Source organism: Hypanus sabinus, chromosome 16 (assembly GCF_030144855.1).
Source record: "Hypanus sabinus isolate sHypSab1 chromosome 16, sHypSab1.hap1, whole genome shotgun sequence".
Classification (NCBI taxonomy): domain Eukaryota; kingdom Metazoa; phylum Chordata; class Chondrichthyes; order Myliobatiformes; family Dasyatidae; genus Hypanus; species Hypanus sabinus.
In genome coordinates this window covers 61,200,821-61,219,987 of record NC_082721.1, presented here as the reverse complement: position 1 = coordinate 61,219,987, position 19,167 = coordinate 61,200,821, and the positions used below count along the sequence as shown (strand labels likewise).

Genomic DNA, 19,167 nt, shown 5'->3' with positions numbered 1-19,167 from the left:
TTGGGTTGTTTTTAATACGCAGTTCAGTCTAATTTTTGTACAGTCATGTAACACCATGGTCCTGAAAAACGTTGTCTCATTTTTACTATGTACTGTACATAGCAGTTATGGTCGAAATGACAATAAAAGTGACTTTACTTTTACACACTTTTGCTGCCTCATGATTGCCTGGTTAGACGTTTGTTTTAACGAGATGTACAAGTGTATCTAATAAAGTGGCCACTGAGCGTACCCGATCTCACTCAATTACAGACATGAAACAAGAAAAATAAAGCCAGTCTTCCCCACTCTAAAATTAAAGCCCTCATCTGGAAGAGTGGAGACTGACTTAGAAACACCTGGAAAGAACAAAAAGCAGGAAGCTACATAGAATGACAAGGAGCTACTGTGAAACACAATAAAGAGGTTTAACAGCCAAGGGTAATCAAATTGCGGAGTTTTTTATAAAAGAGAGAACATAATTATACAAGTTCTGAAATGTAAATATAGAACTAGTATAGGGTTAAGTGATAAAACGAACATCCACAAAATACTAAGATCCTTACCATGAACTTGATTAATTTCAGAACATGAAGATAGAATTTCGTCGGCTAGTTTCTGAGCGGTGGGAAGAACCTCCGTGTGATGGGCTGTGATAAGATACTGCACAAATTTCTGTAGTTGATCCCGATTCATTTGTGATAAAGTTTCAGAAATGGGGAGGCGCAGTTCCACCTGCTGAGCTTTCCGGATACGGTAGAGGGAGAGTGCCACTACATGGCCACAGTAGAAGATGTCCTTGTTACCACACCCGCATGTCACAGAGGTAATTTTACAACGGTCAAAGCTGATGGCAACTTTGTATATTTTCTCAGGCTCACCCTGGCTGGCCAGTTCTGTCACAGTTCCACTCAAATGAAACCCTGCAAGAAAACCAGACATTTGATAGACTTCAAATCAAGTTGAAATGCAAGTTTATTGTCATTCTATAATATACATGCATACCAAATGAAACAACATTCCTCTAGTCAAAGGTGCACAACACAGTATATATAACTTGCACACAAAACAATTTATTTGTGGTAATATTACTTCATAATAAGGTGTGGTTATGTCACATTGAAAAGTGAACACTACTGACTATTAACTGTTATACTGCACCAACTTCTTTCCACATGTAGTGTCTCAAGATCTGAAACTGAGGTCAGCAACTGGGGTACAGAGGAAGCAAAAATCCTGATCATTATCCAACAACAACTTTAGTAAATGCACATGCAAATAAGATACAAGAATCTTGGCTAGATTGTCATGTCTCCCTGGCCGCTTGTAGTCAAACAGTCTGCCAAGCACACAGATGAAGTGAGGTTTGGGCTTGTATCCAGACAAGTCCAATGAGAAAGTCCCCCTTCTTTCACAACTTGGAGAAAAGATTCTGGAGTAATCTCATGAGAACATAGTATGAAAAAGTGTCCACAGTTTGGGCATTTTGTCACTTTTATAATAGTTCCATTTTAATTTAGATTCTGGGTGACCAGCATTCAAGAGCAGGGCCACATTGCATGGTGTTCCCTGGTTCCAAAAGACTTGGGCACAAAGTAGAGTTTGAAAAAACCCTGAAGCCATGCCAGGAGGACAAGACTGGTATCATAAATTCAGGGAGTCTCAGACACTGGTTTCCCAGATTCAGAATTTAAAAGCTGCCAATGCAATGAATTAAAGAACAGCATAGCCACAAAACTAAAAGTTTTCTGGCTGGGCTAAACCAGACCTCAAAATCATCAAAAGCTAACAACCCAAATTCTCAAAGTACACCAGAATGATTAAAAAAGTAAATATTGTTTAAAAGGGGTTTCAGTTCAGATCCACCTTCCTGGAATGTTAATTTACTCACAGTAGACTGATGAATGATATTTTTTTTTGTTTGGGTACCCATTGTGTTGCATCAAAAAACTCAATTACACAGGCCAGCAAAGTGGATTTAATGTTAAAACCATGCAGCAGCAAGTTACAAGTAAATTACTGAGCTGGGATCCACTAGGATTTAGAAGTCCAGAGTGTAAATGAAGCTTGGTTCAGTAACCAGCAAGAATTAAAAATAGAAATTTCAAAATGGGTTGGTTTGCTTCAGCTTAGTTTGAAATGACTCCCAGATACACAGTTGAAAAACACAACCACAAGCAATACTCAACCCAATCTCAAAATTAGGAATATACATTCAAGTGAAATGCCACTAGACTTGTTCCAAGCTTAATAAAATCTTGTAATTAATAGAATCTTAGCAACTTTTAATATTTTTTTTTAAAAAGAGGGTGACAAAACAATAACTCACATGAAGATTTTTTCTAGAAACATTCTTATAAAATGGACTAAAACATTTGTCAACATCAATCCTACCATTCACCATTGTCTTGGTAAGTAAACTAGGTGGTATTACAATTGATGGCCAAATGCAGTCTAGTTATCAAGTGTTACGAACAGCCTTAAAAATAAGAATGTTAGTGATGAAACTGCTATCCCCTGTAAATCACAATAGTAGCTTGTTCCAAGAGCAAGGAAAGAAAGAAAGAGTAAAGTCACATTCACAAATGCTTTCCTTGTTGAGGTGGTAATTGATGATGTCAGCTGCCGAGCTCACAGTACCATATCGCACCTCCATCAGCCTAATTCCCCAGGAGGAACAGACCCATCCCCAGGCTCTGCTGGAAGCTCATTTTTCCTTAATTAGTTTTAATAAATGAATAGATGGCAGACAGATGACACTGGTCTTTAGTTTACTGGATGTCTATTGAGTTGCACAGACTGCGGTGGAGAGGAGGAAGAGGCAGGAATTACACTACCCCTGGGGAGCAATCAATCAGCTGTCCCAGTCTGTCCAAAGGCAAAAAGGTACAATGCAATATTCTATCCCCTCCGCAGTTGCCAGCATACTGAATTATAGATAAACATGCGCAACTCTGCCCACATACAAATTGAGCTATTACATTTCAACACAACACTAACTTTATGTATATTTTTGGAAAATAAACAAAGCCATCAATTGTGGCTTTTGTCTTTCACTGCGATACAGAGAAACAAGCATTCAGCTTTTTAAAAAAAATATGGCATGTTCCTTGGTCTCAGCTGTTCCAATCAAATTCATAAAGGAAGTCAAAACTCCTGTTACTTTGCACAGTTGTCTGCAACAATGGATTACTATGGAAATTCAAATTAACACCTGACCAATTGTTCTCCTTCAATCAACAACTCATTGTTCAAGGGATTTCTTATCATGTGAATTTAGGCACAGGGTACACATACCACCATCTCATCTCTCACACATTGCACTGTGAATTTCACTCCCGCTCAAAGTCAGTCATACAACATGAAAACTGGACCTACAGCTCAAAATGCCCAGAAGTTTACTACCCAGCTACTCCCAGTAATCAGTTTGTCTCATCTAAACGTTTCCAACTCAAGTATCATCCAACGTCTTTTAAGTGTTAAATATAAATAGCTCTTGTAGCAGTTCATCCAATTACAGAATATAGGGGTAAGGGGCAGGGTATATACCCCTCAACAAGGGTATGTAAATATGAAATAACAGAGTGCCACCTGGGTGGCTAAAAATGTGGAAATGTAAAGACCGTAATGAAAACATTTGTAAAAGATTGAGAGTCATTGAATGGTTTATTGTACATAATTTTATTTTTGAATAAAGTATATTTTATTTAATAAAAAAAATTCATTCCACATACCTGCCAGCCTATGTGAAAACTTGCCCCTTGACAATCCCTTTAAATCTTGCCCCTCTCTCCTTAAACCTCAGAGCCCTACAGATTTAGACTCCCCTGTCGTGGAGAAAAAGACTGACACCCATCTTATCTATGCTCCTCTAATTTTATCTACTTCTGCAAAGTCACCCCTCAGCATCCAAATTCTAGATTATTAAAAGAAAAGTCCCAGCTTTCCAGCCTCTCATAATTCAAACCCTCTTATCCCAGCTACATTCCTTTGTACCTTTTCCAGCTCGGGAACATTCTTCCTAAGGCGAGGCACAGAATGCGCCAAGTGTTGTCTCACCAACATCTTGTACAGATACAGGCAAAGTCCCAACTCTTGTATTCAATGGCCAACTGTTGAAGGCAAATATGCCAAAAGGCTTCACTAGCTGGTCAACTACAGTCTCCACTTTAAGGGAATTATGTACTTGTACACGTTTCTTCGACAACACTCCAAGACTCTTATTCGTTTATGTCCTGGCTGGTTAAGCTTCAAAAAGCAACATTCTGCACTTGTCCACCTTAAATCCATTTGTCATTTCATGGCCTATTTTCCTACTTGATCTAGATTCTGTTGTAGTCCAATTGTCCATTCCACCGACTTTGGTGCCATCCACGAGCTTACGAACCATGCTAATACATTCTTATCACAACTGTAGTGGCATAGAAGCATAGAGCTTGGTATAACGCTATTACATCGCCAGCAACCCAAGTTCAATTCCGTCACAGTCTGTTAGAAGCTTGTGTGTTCTCCCTGTGATCATGTGCTTCCTCTAGCTGATCCATTTTCCAAAGACGTATGGGTTATTAGGCTAATTGGTCACATGGGTGTTATTAGGTGGCATGGCCTTATCGGATCTGAAGGGCCTGTTACTGTGCTATGCCTCCAAATACAATATATAGGAACACAGTGGGCCCAGTGCTGATCTTTGCAGCACACCACTGGTCACAGGTCTTCAATCTGACCTGGATGCCACATGATCTAACTTTTCAGTTCAGCTTTCTCTTCATCAGAGTGCCCACAAAAAACTTTGGTGGAAGTTTACACCAAACTAAGAACATGTAGTTCCACTTTACCCATACCCTCTTGTGTGAGGACTTTCAAATAGGTTATGCTGAACTTGCTGACAACACAGCAAAGGATTGGACTGTGCTGAGGGCATTTATCCCAGAGGGAACTACGGTTCATCTTTTCTTTGCAGTGTTGAAGTCTGTGATACACTGCAGTTCATGTGTGGCTGCCTCCAACCATCTGTCACTGGACTTGAGCCCTTGTCAGCATCTAACCCTCAAATGAAAATCTGGTTTAATATCTCTGACATATGTTGTGAAATGTGTTGTTTCACAGCAGTAATACATTGCAAGAAAGAAATGTATATTAAATTAGTGCAGAAATAGTGAGGTAGTGTAAATTGGGTATTTACTCTGTGGCACAGTTTCAACTAGAGTAAATAGTCATCTGAATGAGTTACTGACCTTCATACATTAGTATTAGTACTTCATGAAGTACATTTAGCTAAATGTTCTTTTATCTCACCAATTGTAAACAGTTTTACAATGCCTCTGTTTACTTGCAATTATTTTAACAAGACTTAATCTAAACAATTAGATTTTAAAAAATAAATACTGTTCTCCCTTGGGCAACTTCCACCACCCTCCAAAAGGCAGCCTGAAAAAAATTACCTGCAAACTGTTCCCTTGGCTTACAAACTTATTATAACAATGAAATTTAATAACTGAAATGAAGCTCAATGTAGGCAAGGACAGGGAAGGAGTTTGCTTGCACAATGAGAATAACAGAGTAAAGAGTTGGTTCAATTAATGTTAGCCAAGATACTGGGAGAACTCCTGTTTTGGGAGACCACTCAAACTTATGAAGGATCTGTCTGATGAAGGGTCTCAGCTCAAAGTATTGACATTTATTCCTTTCCACAGATGTGCCTGATCTGTGAGTTCCTCCAGCACTGTACGCATGCTGCTCTGGATTTCCAGCATCCGCAGAATATCTTGTTTACTCAAATTTAAAAGAAGCCAACTGTTTAATAATTCTTCCATCCAATTGTGTAGTTCACCCTTGATACTGAGTACCAGTCTAGACTCTGTGCTCAAGTCTCTGGAGTGGGCCTTAAACCCATGACCTTCCAACTCAAGGAGGTTAAAGAACTTGTACTCAGCCAAGGGCAGAATTCAGACATCAACACCAAGTTGTAAAGTGCTAAGGAATGAGGTGATGAAGTGAGAGCACTTTAGTGTAAACATTTCCAGTCAACATTCTAAGTATTTGAACTTGCACAAATTTGCACTGCTGCAGAACAAAGATTAAATTTGAACTTCAGCTAGATTTTTTTTGCAATGTCAACTATTTTATTTGGTTCTGAGTTTATGAGTTTAAAAATGCTACACAATGGCTTTGGCCTTTTCCAATATGCATGTCTTCTTCAAAGACTTATCTCCTCAAACAGAGCTTTTTAGAATTGGTGTAGTATAGGGACATGTACAAGGATTTTGTTGTGGTGTGTTGATCAAGGCGTGACATGCAAAAACATTCAACAATTAAAGAACAAAAAATTAAGTTGGAGGTAAAAGAATTGATTAAAATGTGCATATATACTACACACAATGCCTGCATGTATTTACAAAATAAACAGCATTATAAAAAGTGCTGAACAGTACAATAGAAACTCAGTTAATTTATTGGGAGCACGGTGACTGTTCACAGCTGAAGCGAAAGCTAGTTGGGGGTGGAGGTGGGTGGGATAAGTAGGGAAAGTCAAACAGATCAGAAACGAAGATTGCAAATTTAAAAAGGAGCATTTTGTACATTTAAAATACATCTACTGCTGAATCAAGTCACTTTAAGACAACGAAGTTCAATATTTTCAGGGGGAGAAAAAGTTCAATGTACAGTATTCGGTTTTCTGCTCTGGCAAGTGTGCACAAGCAAGGTACGGGTCCCTCCGCTTTACAAATGTTCGTTTTACACCACTTCGCTTTTACAAAAGACCTACATTAGTAACCTGTTTTCGCATTACAAAGAGGATTTTCGCTTTTACAAAATTTCCCCCCACATAAATTAACGGTTCTTCGCTTTACGCCATTTCAGCTTGAGAGGTTTCATAGGAATGCTCTGCCTTTGTAAAGGGGGTGGGGGGGGGACCTGTACATTTATGCTGTCAGCATGTGCACACAAGGAGGCCTGGTGAAACAGTGACATCATGTGGAAATACAGTAGGTACGAACAGACAAAAGCTTTCAAATCAGTTGTGTACTGACATTATTCTGCATCCAACATCGCCTAATAATGCCTGGGAATAATATTTTTTTAGGAAATGGTCACTGAGCAGAGATGGATAAATAACTAACTCCTGAAACCATTATCGTTCAACCAATTTCTGGCAAGTTCAGAAATTGCCTCTGCAGCCCACCATCTCAGTTCACTCGCTAATTTGCAATATTGATCCAGGGCTATGTTTAAGGCATGAGTCTGAACGATTCAGGTTCAAATGTAAACAGTAGGCTGCATTTCCAAAACCAAACAGACAAATCAACACGATAAATGGGCACAAAGGGCATACACATATACAAGAAACTTATGGGGCATTACATAGAATGAAGCCTCAAAGGCACCCACGGCTTCAGGCAGATGCCTGTTGAGTCCATGCTTGCTCTCATGTCAAATTAGAACTGAAGGCAGTAATGAGCTAAAGTAGCATCCCAGCTTATAAACATGTAAACATTTGTCAAGAGTACAATACAACTCAAGAAGGAGTGAAGAAAATTTTGACAAATGGGCTTAAATGCATCGCTAGCTCACGAGCTTTTATTCTTGGACAACTCGCCTAGTGTTGTCAGGGCAGCAGGAGCCAATTGCACAGTGAAACATCCAGTGTTGACTTTGTTCATTCCTCTGTCTCACCAATTCATTAGTGGTAGCTAATAGTTCCAATTACCTTCCTAAACAGCCCCATCTTGACAATCTACAGACAGACAGACATACTTTATTTATCACGAGGGAAATTGGGTTTTGTTACAGTCACACCAAGAATAGTGTAGAAATATAGCAATATAAAGCCATAAATAATTAAATAATAAGTAAATTATTCCGAGTGGAAATAAGTCCAGGACCAGTCTATTGGCTCAGGGTGTCTGACACTCCAAAGGAGGAGTTGTAAAGTTTGATGACCACAGGCTGGAATGACTTCTTATGACACTCAGTGTTGCATCTCAGTGGAATGAGTCTCTAGCTGAATGTACTCCTGTACCTAACCGGTACATTTTGGAGTGGATGGGAGTCATTGTCCAAGATGGCATGCAACTTGGACAGCATCCTCTTTTCATCAGAGAGTCCAGTTCCACCCCCAACAACATCACTGGCCTTACGAATGAGTTTGTTGATTCTGTGGGTGTCCGCTACCCTCAGCCTGCTGCCCCAGCACCAAACAGCAAACATGATAGCGCGGGCCACCACAGACTCATAGAACATCCTCAGCATCGTCCGGCAGATGTTAAATGACCTCAATCTCCTCAGGAAGTAGAGACGGCTCTGACCCTTCTTGTCGACAGCCTGAGTGTTCTTTGACCAGTCCAGTTTATTGTCAATTCGTATCCCCAGGTATTTGTAATCCTCCACTGAGCCCTTGGATGGAAACAGGGGTCACCGTGTCACAAAGTTTCCCACCGTAGCCCTGTACTCTGCCTCGTCTCCCTTGCCGATGCATCCAACTATGACAGAGTCATCAGAAAACTTCTGAAGATGGCAAGACTCTGTGCAGTAGTTGAAGTCCAAGGTGTAGATGGTGAAAAGAAAGGAAGACAATCTAGGCCTTCAAAGGAACCTAAATACACCTTTTCAACAAATGTAGTCATTTGCCTTTGTTAAATAATCAGTCCTGTGAAAAAAGGGTCTAGATACATAAAGATCTTTAGAAAGATTATCTTTACTAGTTACATGTACATCAAAAAAGTGAAATAAGAAATCATTTGTGTCAAATCAATCAGCAGGGTTTGTGTTGGGGCAGCCCACAAGCACCGCCATGCTTCCAGCACCAACATACAATGGGTGATTGATAAGATCATGGCCTAAGGTAGAAGGAGTCAATTTTAGAAAACCTAGCACATTTACTTTCAACATAGTCCCCTCCTACATTAACACACTTAGTCCAGCATATGGATCCTTCTTTGTGGGAAGTCGGCATCCTGGGCTTCCAGAAGTGGTCCACAGCAGGGGTAATTGACAAGTTTGTGGCCTAAGGTAGGAGATGAGTTATTAACTTCAAACTTTCTGCAGGATCACTGATTATGTAACAATGCATGCAATGAGAGCTGTAACAAGAACTCATCACACAGTATTTAGGAGCTCAGATACTTAGGAGTGCAAATGCTCTTCTCTAACCACTCAATTCAGTAAGATGGACAACACCAACCAGAAAAAGCAGCTTTAATATCAAAAGTGAAACCAAAATGTAAAAAAAACATCCAAAGCTCTAATTTTAGGAGATAACTTGTTATATAGGAAGGACAAGATCAAATGATCAACTTAACACTCCATTCCACACTTCTATAGAAGGGGAAAAGGCATCAACTCATGGACAGTTAAGCGCATCATCTATCAAAGTTCACAATTCAAACATTATATATAAAATCACAAAGAAGAGATTCTGCAGATGCTGGAAATCCAGAGTAAAACATACAAAATCCTGGAGGACCTCAGCAGGTCAGGCAGCATCTATGAGAGGAAAGATGTCTGGTTTCGAGACCTTTCATCTGGACTGGAAAGGAAGGGGGAAGAAGGGGAAAATGCTATCCTGATGAAGGGTCTTGGCCTGAATCGTCGACTCTTTATCGTCGACCTGCCATGCCAAACTCTTTCATGATTTTTAATTTAAAGTTTAGTTTAATTGTTAACCACACATGGATATTCATGACCACAGCAAACAAAACAGCATTATTCCAAGGCCAAAGTGCAAAGCACAATACCAACAGGAATACACAGTGTTATTTTGTGTTATACTTCACATCTACTTGAAGATATCTGGTTTAAATTAGACAATGTTTGTCAGTGCGATGTCACTTAAGTGATCCTGCAAATCAATCCAGCACCCTTCCCAATCACAAACGAGAGAAAACCTGTGTATGGAATGCTGGAAATCCAAGCAACACAAACCAAATTCTGGAGGAACTCAGCAGGTCAGGCAGCATCTATGGAAATGAGTAAACAATCAATGTTTTAGGCCCAAACCTTTCATCAGGACTGCCATTGGCCAATGGAGCTCATGATGCTGAGTGAACAGCACAATGCCAAACATTTATCAGTAGGAACCCTGTAGTCACAAATGTTACAGCACTGTAGAACTGGATAAGTTAGACCATCCCCAATGCATGTCCTTGCATGCAGACACATTCTCGAAGGAGCCCAAAATTCCAAATTGCTCCCCCAGGAGCCGTAACAGCCTTTAGAACAAAAGGCATGCCACTGTTGCAAGCCATATGAAATGACATCCTTTTCTCTCTAGAGAAAAGCAGTTTTCTACCAGGGCTGGGTTTTGTTTGTCAGGATTCAGTGGAGCTCAACGCCTCAGCATGTACTGGTAGCTTAATCAATCAAATTACTGAGAAACTTTACAACACTGACAGAAGGGTGGAATGGCACACACACGACCCAACCTCATCTGGGGAAAAGGACCATTCAAAATTTGGCATCTCAAAATTAAAACAAATACATTTCTTACTAGGGAGGAAAATCTTGAACAGATCAGCCATTAAAGATCTTTTCTAAAAAATATTGGATTATTTCTAAGAAACAAAGATATGATTGGAAAAGAGGTAGGTTGTACAGTGGCATGCAAAGTTTGGGCACCCCTGGTCAAAACTTCTGTTAATCGCTAAGGAGTAAAAGATGACCTGATTTCCAAAAGGCATCAAGTTAAAGATGACACATTTCTTTCATATTTAACCAAGATTACTTTTTTATTTCCATCTTCTACAATTTCAAAATAACAAAAAAGGGCCTGAAGCAAAAGTTTGGACACCCTGCATGGTCAGTAGTTAGTAACACCCCCTTTGGCAAGCATCACAGCTTGTAAACGCTTTCTGTAGCCAGCTAAGAGTCTTTCAATTCTTGTTTGGGGGGATTTTCACCCATTCTTTCTTGCAAAAGGCTTCTAGTTCTGTGAGATTCTTGGGCAGTCTTGCAGTTCTCTTGGAAAGTTTTCTTGGTCTTCCAAACCTCAACTTGACCTCCACCGTTCCTGCCAACTGCTATTTCTTAATTACATTACGAACTGAGAAAATGGCTACCTGAAAATGCTTTGCTATCTTTTTATAGCCTTTTCCTGCTTTGTGGGCATCATTTATTTTAGTTTTCAGAGTGCTAGGCAGCTGCTTAGAGGGGCCCATGGCTGCTGATATTTGGGACAAGGTTTGAGGAGTCAGGGTATTTATAAAGCTTTGAAATTTGCATCATCTGGCCTTTCTTAATGATGACTGTGAATAAGCCATAGCCCTAACAAGCTAATTAAGGTCTGAAACATTGGTAAAAGTTATCTGAGAGCTCAAATCTCTTGGGGTGCCCAAACTTTTGCATGGTGCTCCTTTCCTTCTCCCCCACTCTAAAATTGTACAAAATAAAAATAATACACTAATCTTGCTTAAAATGTTGAAACGTATGTTTCATCTTCAACTTAAGGACTTTTGGAGATCACTTCATCTTCTACTTAATTAACTATTCACAGTAACAGAAGTAAACTTCTGCATGCCACTGTATATTGTATACATTTCTCTGACATTAAATGAAAACAAAGTACAGTCACAGGGCTCAACACTATTGTACTCAACCAGATTCCTGTATAAGAGATACTGAACTGAGGCGGGATTTTCATTATCTCACTATTAAAATGGTAGTAATATTTGTTACACATTTACTCAAATTACAAATAGCATATTTCTTAAAGTTACATAAGCTTAAAGGTTATCTGCATTCTACTGACTTCTAAGCAGATTTGATTGCTCTAAACACCATTACTTAAGATTTTACCCAAAGATGGCAAGTAACTGAAAGAAAGGCCTGAAGACCACCATCTTAATACAAGCCTTTATGCCAGTCTGCTCATGCTTCGGGATATTGGAGCATAGGGGTTTGGGGAATATCATGAAGCACAAACACTAAAGATAACCAAGCTCCATGTACATTTAAACCTTCACAGCGCCATACAAAGTGAGAAGTTGTATTTCTTTTCAAGGTTGGGGGTAGGGGAAACAAATCAAATTATTCTGCTGCGGTGGTTGCTCAGGTGAGGCATGAACTCATTTCATCTCTTATACCAGTCATTTAATGGGTGCAAGCAACTGGAGCATCACATTTCAATTAAACTCTTGATTGCTTTAGTGTTTTCTTCAATTTCCAATAAAAGGTCATTCTTTAACTAGCACACATTGCCAAGATCATCAACATACATCCCTACTCACTGCCCAAGAACCTGGTTGGGTAAAAGAAGTGCACAGTAAAGGCAAGGGATCAGAGGGGTCACAGATACAACATTGCTCCGTTGAGCAGTCAATTTCAGTCAAGGTGCCGAAGGAGGAAAGAAAGCAAGCAAGAATGGCAGTGATGCCAGGCAAAGTCTTCACTAGATTGTTTATAAATTATCTCTAAATCTGATGAATTCAAATGGAATAATTAGCCAGTTTAAAAATGAGTAAATGGGTAGAGAAATTAAGATAGCTCCATAATTGCAAGCAGTTTTGGGCCCCATATCTACAGATGGATGTGCCTGTGGAGAGAAGGTTTGAGAGGGTCCAGAAAGTGATTTGGGGAGAATGATCCCAGGGATGAAAGTGTTAATGTGTTTGATGGATCTGGGGCCCATACTCATTGGAGTGTTAAAGGATTGGGGGGGGGGGGGGGGCGGGGGAAGAAAGAGGATCTCATTGAAAACTGTCGAATATCCGAAAGGCCTAGATAGAGTGGTCGTGGAGCTGATATTTCCTACAGTGGGGGAGTCTAGGGCCCAGAGGGTACTGCCTCAGAATAAAAGGTCGTCCCTTTGAAACAGGAAAGAGGAGAAATTCCTTTACCCAGAGGATGGTGAATCTGTAGAATTATTGCCAGATAGCTATGGAGACCAAGTCACTGAGTGCATCTAAAGTAGAGATCGTCAAGTTTTGATTCAGGAGTGAGTTAAGATTATGGGAAGAAGGCAGGAGAATGGGGTTGAAAGTGAATAATAAATTAGCCAAGGTTAAATAGCAGAGCCGTTCGAGAGGCTGAATGGCCTAATTCTGATCTTACTATAGTCATATTGTTCAGAGATAGAAGTTTAAATAAAAGAGCAAAAGAAAAACAGATATCAGGGCATCACAAGTGAGAATCGGGCCTATTATATAACAAACTTCAGAAGGGAAATGGGAAGCAGCAAACAAAAGAGGCACTTTGCATCAATATTCACAGATCAAGATGCTGAAGGGCAAGGAAAGGAAGATGCACTTAAGAATTTTAGATTATCTATAAACTGATAAGCAAAATTCTTTCTCTGTTGTACTTAGTACAGAGAGAACTAGGGGAGGAAATTTTCATTGGTCAGTCCCTTCCAAAAACCTGCAGATTCAGGGCCAGGATCAGAGGTCTGCAAAAGTTTTATTTCTAAAAAAAATGTACAGATAATTTCACCAAATATGGACCAATGAATTTAATTCCTGTGACAGTAAGTTCTAGACACAGTGATCAGAAACTGAGTTCCCCATGAGGAATGAGGAAAGCTAGTGATAAACACTAGAGATTCTGCAGATGCTGGAAATCCAGAGTAACACACAAAATGCTGTAGAAAGTCAGTGGGTCAGGCAGCACCTCTGGAGAGGAATAAACAGTTGACACTTTGGGCCAAGACTCTTCATCAAGACTTAGAAAGTTAGTGATCAGTTTTTTGTCACATGTACATTGAAACATACGGTGAAATGTATTGTTTTATCCCAATGGCCAACGCAGTTCCAGGATGTAGCATGCTCACAACTCAGTAACCCGAGCATCTTTTGCCTGTGAGAGGAAAAGCAGAATACCCAACAGAACCCATGTGGTCAGGGTGAAGAAAGTACTAACTTTTGTCAGACAGCCGCAGGAATCAAAACCCTGGTCACTGGCCTTGAAGTAATTGCGCTAACTACTGTGCTACCATGTCGTCCTCAACCGTGGGCTTGAAATAAACAATTCACAACTAAGAGGTACTTTTGATGAAAGAGCAGGACCAGTTGTTAAAAGAAACAGTTGGTGTTATAAAATATGACCTTTCAAAAGGCTCTTAAATAAACTGCCAGAATAATTGAAGGCCAAGGAATAAAGAAGGGCTGTGGCAGCACAGCTAGAATATTGCCAAAGTAAACAGTGCAGCAGTGAATGTTTAATGCAACCAGAGGAAGATGCATATATTAAGTACAGGAATACTGGACCACTGACTTTATTAATATACGTATGGTTTGGACTTGAGTGCACTCAGCACAATTTCAAAATTTACATCAATTCAAAACAGAGGTAGAAGGCCAAGGATGGTAATAGGCTTCAACAGAACTGATAGATAACATTGTGGGTAGAATTATGACAGATGAAATTTAACACAGAAATATTCAGTGTTTTTTTTTTGGTATGTATAATCTGAAGGGCATAATTCTAAATGTGGTACAAAAACAGATCTGGGAATAAACATGTCTGGCAGGGGAGGCAGAGAAAGATTAACAAAAGCACAACGAACCCTAGAGCTTTAATGAGACTGGTTAGGCCTCTATTAGACACACCATGAAAGATGTGAAAGTTTAGAGGTAGAGAAGAAATTAGCAAAATGATTTCAGGAAAAGCCTAAAAGTACATATCACCAAGCTCAAGAACTGCTTCTGTCCCATTGAATGGTACCTATTACAATAAGATGAACTCCTGACCTCAGTCTACCTCATTATGACCTTGCAGGTGACTGAACTTTCTTTGAAACACTATTCTGCATCCTGTTATTGTTTTCCCTCGTATAGAAACTGCAGAGGAATTCAGGCAGTATCTCTGTAGGGTAATGGTCACCAACCTTTTTTAAGCCCAAGATCCCCTTCCTCAATGTTAGTGAAAGACAAAATCAACCCCAGATCGATTAGTTACACGCACTGGGGCAGAAAAGACCAGAAGTGTAGAAATAATGTATAAACACCAGGGGTATCCACCCTTTTTTTGCACCGCGGACTGGTTTAACATTGACAATATTCTTGCGAACCAGCCGACGGGGGGGGGGGGTTGTTAAAGACGACAGGAATACAGTGACACTCGAAGCAGGTTCCTTATGTCCAGTCTATTCCGCAATTTTGTTTTCGCGGCTCTCAGCACTTAGCTGCTGTCCTGTGCTGCTCACATTTTTTCCACTGAAAGAAACTCAATGGGTTTATCTTTAAGTGCAGGGTGCTTGGACTCAAGGTGCCGAAGCAGTTTTGAGGGCTTCATTGCCAGAAGTCTAGCCTCCCACCCACCCGACACCAGACACCTTGGCCAGGTGCAGCTGGTCGTGGGTGGGGTGAGAGGACAGGGTAAGGGTCTGAGGTTCTCGTACCAGTGCCGCGGCAGTCGCACTCCAGAGAGAGCAACCCAACGAGGAGTGCGACAGGGCGCATGCCTGCTCCCCTTGTCGGATCTATCGGCCGCCAAATGTTTGTTTCAGCAGATCGCAGCGAGGTAGCTGCTCTATTACTTATGAAACCCTGAGCCCAAATTAGGTCGTCTGTGAATACTTTAGCACCGGGTTCCCCACGAACATTCGGTGTGCTAAACAGGTTTAGAGGTGGCGCCCATCTGTCCGCGCTCCAGGCCGGTAACAACGGCACTTCTTGCCGGCCGCGCGAGGCCAACCAGTGATCCCTGGCGCGAAGGTATCACTGCGTTTAGGTGACTGATGACCTCGCGTGGGTTCAAGTTCAACAGTGGGCATGGCACGGAATGAGGAAAGGTGCAGCTGACTCATATAGTTTCCTCACGGCCCAGTGGTTGGAGACCACTGAAGTTTTCTGTGCAGTGCGGGGGAGCTACAGGCATGCGCACTGGACAGCAAGAATGGAACTAAAACCCTGCAACCCGGAAACAATTTCTCAACAATATTTGTGTATTTATTTTTCTTCCTTTTTTTCGGTTTCTACTGGGAAAGTCTCAAAGATCGACGGGTTGGTGACCACTAACGTAGGAGAATAAACACTTGATGTTCTGGGTGAAGGGTCTCATGCAGAAATGTTGACTGTTTATTCTTCTCCATTAATGCTGTCCAACCTAATAAAGTGATGTAAAACAATTTGCATGTTATTCCACAGCAATCATTTCAATTCAGTACCCTACGAGGCAGATTGAGTCCAAAGGTCCATCTTATTGTAGAATCAATTTTACTTTTACGTATGTAGACAGGAGAGGCTGATTTTGTCCTTAGAACCCAAAAGATTGGAAGGAGATTCAAGGTGGTATTTAAAACCATAAAGGGCAAAAGCAAAACATTGAAGAAACTGTTCTCATTAGTAAAGTTGTCAAGATTTAAGGAAGAGGATGAAGATGATTGGCAGTAGGGCAGTGATAGATCAATGGGTTAAGACCACAATACATAGAAGCAGAGGCTATTTGACCCATCGAGTCTGCTCTGCCATTCCATCATGGCTGATCTATCATCCCTCTGAACCCCAATCCCCTGCTTTCATCCTGCAACCTTTCGACACCCTGACTAATCAAGAAACCTTCAACCTCTGCTTTAAATATACCCAATGACTTGGCATCCAGACCCATCTATAACAATGAATTCCACAGATTCATCACCCTCTGGCTAAAGAAATTCCTCTTCATCTCTGTTCTAAAAGGATACCCTTCTATTCAGAAGCTGTGCCCTCTGGTCCTAGACTCTACCATTATAAGAAACTTCCTCTCCACATCCATTTGGATTCAATAGGTTACAATGAAATTGCCCCCACCCTCAACCATTCTTCTAAACTGCAGTGAACTTAGAAGAATGAGGAGGGAATCTCATGGTAACCTTTTGAATCAAATGATCTCAGCATTACATCCTTGCTTTTATATTCTAGTTCTCTCAAAATGAATGCTAACATTGCACTTACCTTCCTTACCACCACCTCAATCTGTAACTTAATCTTTAGGGAATTCTACACAAAGACTCCCAAGTCCCTTTGCACCTCTGAGTTTTGAATTTTCTCCCCACTTAGAAAATAATCTATGCCTTTACTCCTTCTACTAAAGTGTATATTCATGTACTATATGTCATCTGCCACTTCTTTACCCATTCTCTCAATTTGTCCCAAGTCCTTCTGCAGAATCCTGCTTCCTCAACACTACCTGCCCTCCACTCATCTCAAATTGCCTGCAAACTTGGCCACAAAACCATCCAAATCACTGACACATAATGTGGAAAGAAGCGTTCCTGACACAGACTCTGTGTAGTACCACTAGTCACCGACAGCAAACAAAGAGGCTCCCTTTATTCCCACTCACTCTCTCCTGCAAGTCAACCAGTCTTCTATCCATGCTTATACTATGTAATCCTGTAATACTATGGGCTCTTAACTTGTAAAGCAGCAGTATGCAGCGCCTTGTCAAATACCTTCTGAAAATTCAAGCAAACAATATCCACTGACTTTGTCTACTCTGCTTGTTATTTCCTCAAAGAATCCCAACAGATTTGTTGGGCAAGATTTCAAGGAAATCACTCTGACTTTGGCCTACTTTACCATGCTCCTCCAGATACCCCAAAACCTCATCCTTAACAATAGACTCCAACGTCTTCCCAACCACTGGTCAGGATAATTGGCCTACAACTTCCTTCCTTCCGCCTCCTTCCCTTCTAATAAAAAAAATGGAGTGACATTTGTAATTTTATACTCCTCTGAAACCATTCCAGAATCTAGAGATCCTTGAAAGATCATTAATGCCTCCACAATCCAGATCTGGAACACTGCCAGGGTAGTGAAGAATCCAAAAATATTTTCTCACCATTATCTTGTATTTTGGAAACCATGAGCTATATAACATGGAAAGGATCCTGACCTGTAAAATTAAATTGTTTTCCCTCACCTCCCAAGCAGTTCCTTACACTTCCAAGATCAAATTAATAGCTTCTATTGTTCAGCTCTCAAATGCATCACACTTTGATATGGCAACTGCTCTGCCAATTTTAACATCAAAAAAACGCCATCGTTGTGAGCAAGACTCACATTGCAGAAAATAGACATCCCTCCATGGACTGTCCAAACATTGCTGGTTGACAAAGCAGCCATTTTAATCAAAGATCGACCCACCCCAATTGTTCTTTCCACCCCTTCCTAGTCGTGCAGAAGATTAAAGCCTGAACCCATCAGGGTCAAAGACATTTTATTCCTGCTGTTGTTAAGACTACTAAACAGCCCCCTAATACAATAAGATGGACTCTTGATCACATAATTACCTCATTATGACCTTACTCCTTATTGTCAGCCTACAATGCACTGTAACACTACTCTGCCTTTTTCCTTTGTACTACTACTGATAAACTGAATGACAGTATGCAAGTTTTTCACTGTACTTCGGTACATGTGACAATGATAAACCAACATACCAAGAGAAAAAACAGCTCAAGATGATCAATGCAAAAGAAACTTTTTCAACCAAGTCAAAAAGGGAACCAGTGAAGGAAATCATCAACTTCAGGGCATTTTAAAGCTATCTGCTTGCTGCTCACTTTCCTGCTCAATACTCAAGTGCTTGGAATGGGCTTCAAAAGAGAATATATCTCAAGAGTTTGCACTCTTGCCCCACTCCTACAGTCTGACCACGAGGAATAACAAATCCTATCAAAATCATAACAGCTAATGTTCTTTTAGCTACTTGAGCACACTATCTGTTGAATTAGGCAGGTTAAAAGAGCCATTACCATCCTGCTCCATTAGGTAAGGGTGTCAGATGTTCAGTAATTAGAATAATAAGCCGTAAGAATGGGAGTAGAGGCACCAAATTCAGTACAGCGCCCAACTGCTCTTCAATCAGCTAATTCAGTTAACTGACAATCCCAGCTCAATTAAGGCATCACAGTGGCCTCAGCAATCAGGTTCAATCACAACTCCTAGAACTGTTTACATGTTCTTGAGATCATGACTGGTTCCCAATCTTTCAGCTTCCTTCCACACACCAACAACTTGTGAGTTGGTGTTTACTTGATCACTAAACTATAGGTAAGCAAAATAATTTAGTACAAGGGTGCTGATGAGAATACAGTGAGGATAAAAGGATTAAAGTAAATTGGAATTTAATGGTTAGTGTGCTGGAAAATTTGTTTGTGCTGTATCACTGGTAGAACAAGAACGGTTCAGCATAGCACAAGCCATTTGGCCCAAGACATTGCCAATCTTTTAACCTGCTCTAAAATCAATCTGACATTTCCCTCCCACATAGCCT

The 19,167-nt window shown here is 40.5% G+C and overlaps 1 protein-coding gene across 3 annotated transcripts in view; it reads right to left on the bottom strand.

Moving 5' to 3' along the window:
* The window catches only part of LOC132406356 (zinc finger SWIM domain-containing protein 5-like), a 103,138-nt gene that overhangs the window by 44,547 nt on the left and 39,424 nt on the right, over positions 1-19,167 (bottom strand). For all 3 annotated transcript variants that reach the window (XM_059991907.1, XM_059991908.1, XM_059991909.1), the window contains one exon: positions 546-902. In XM_059991907.1, coding sequence (XP_059847890.1) covers positions 546-902 — 357 coding nt within the window. The remainder of the gene's footprint in view (positions 1-545; positions 903-19,167) is intronic.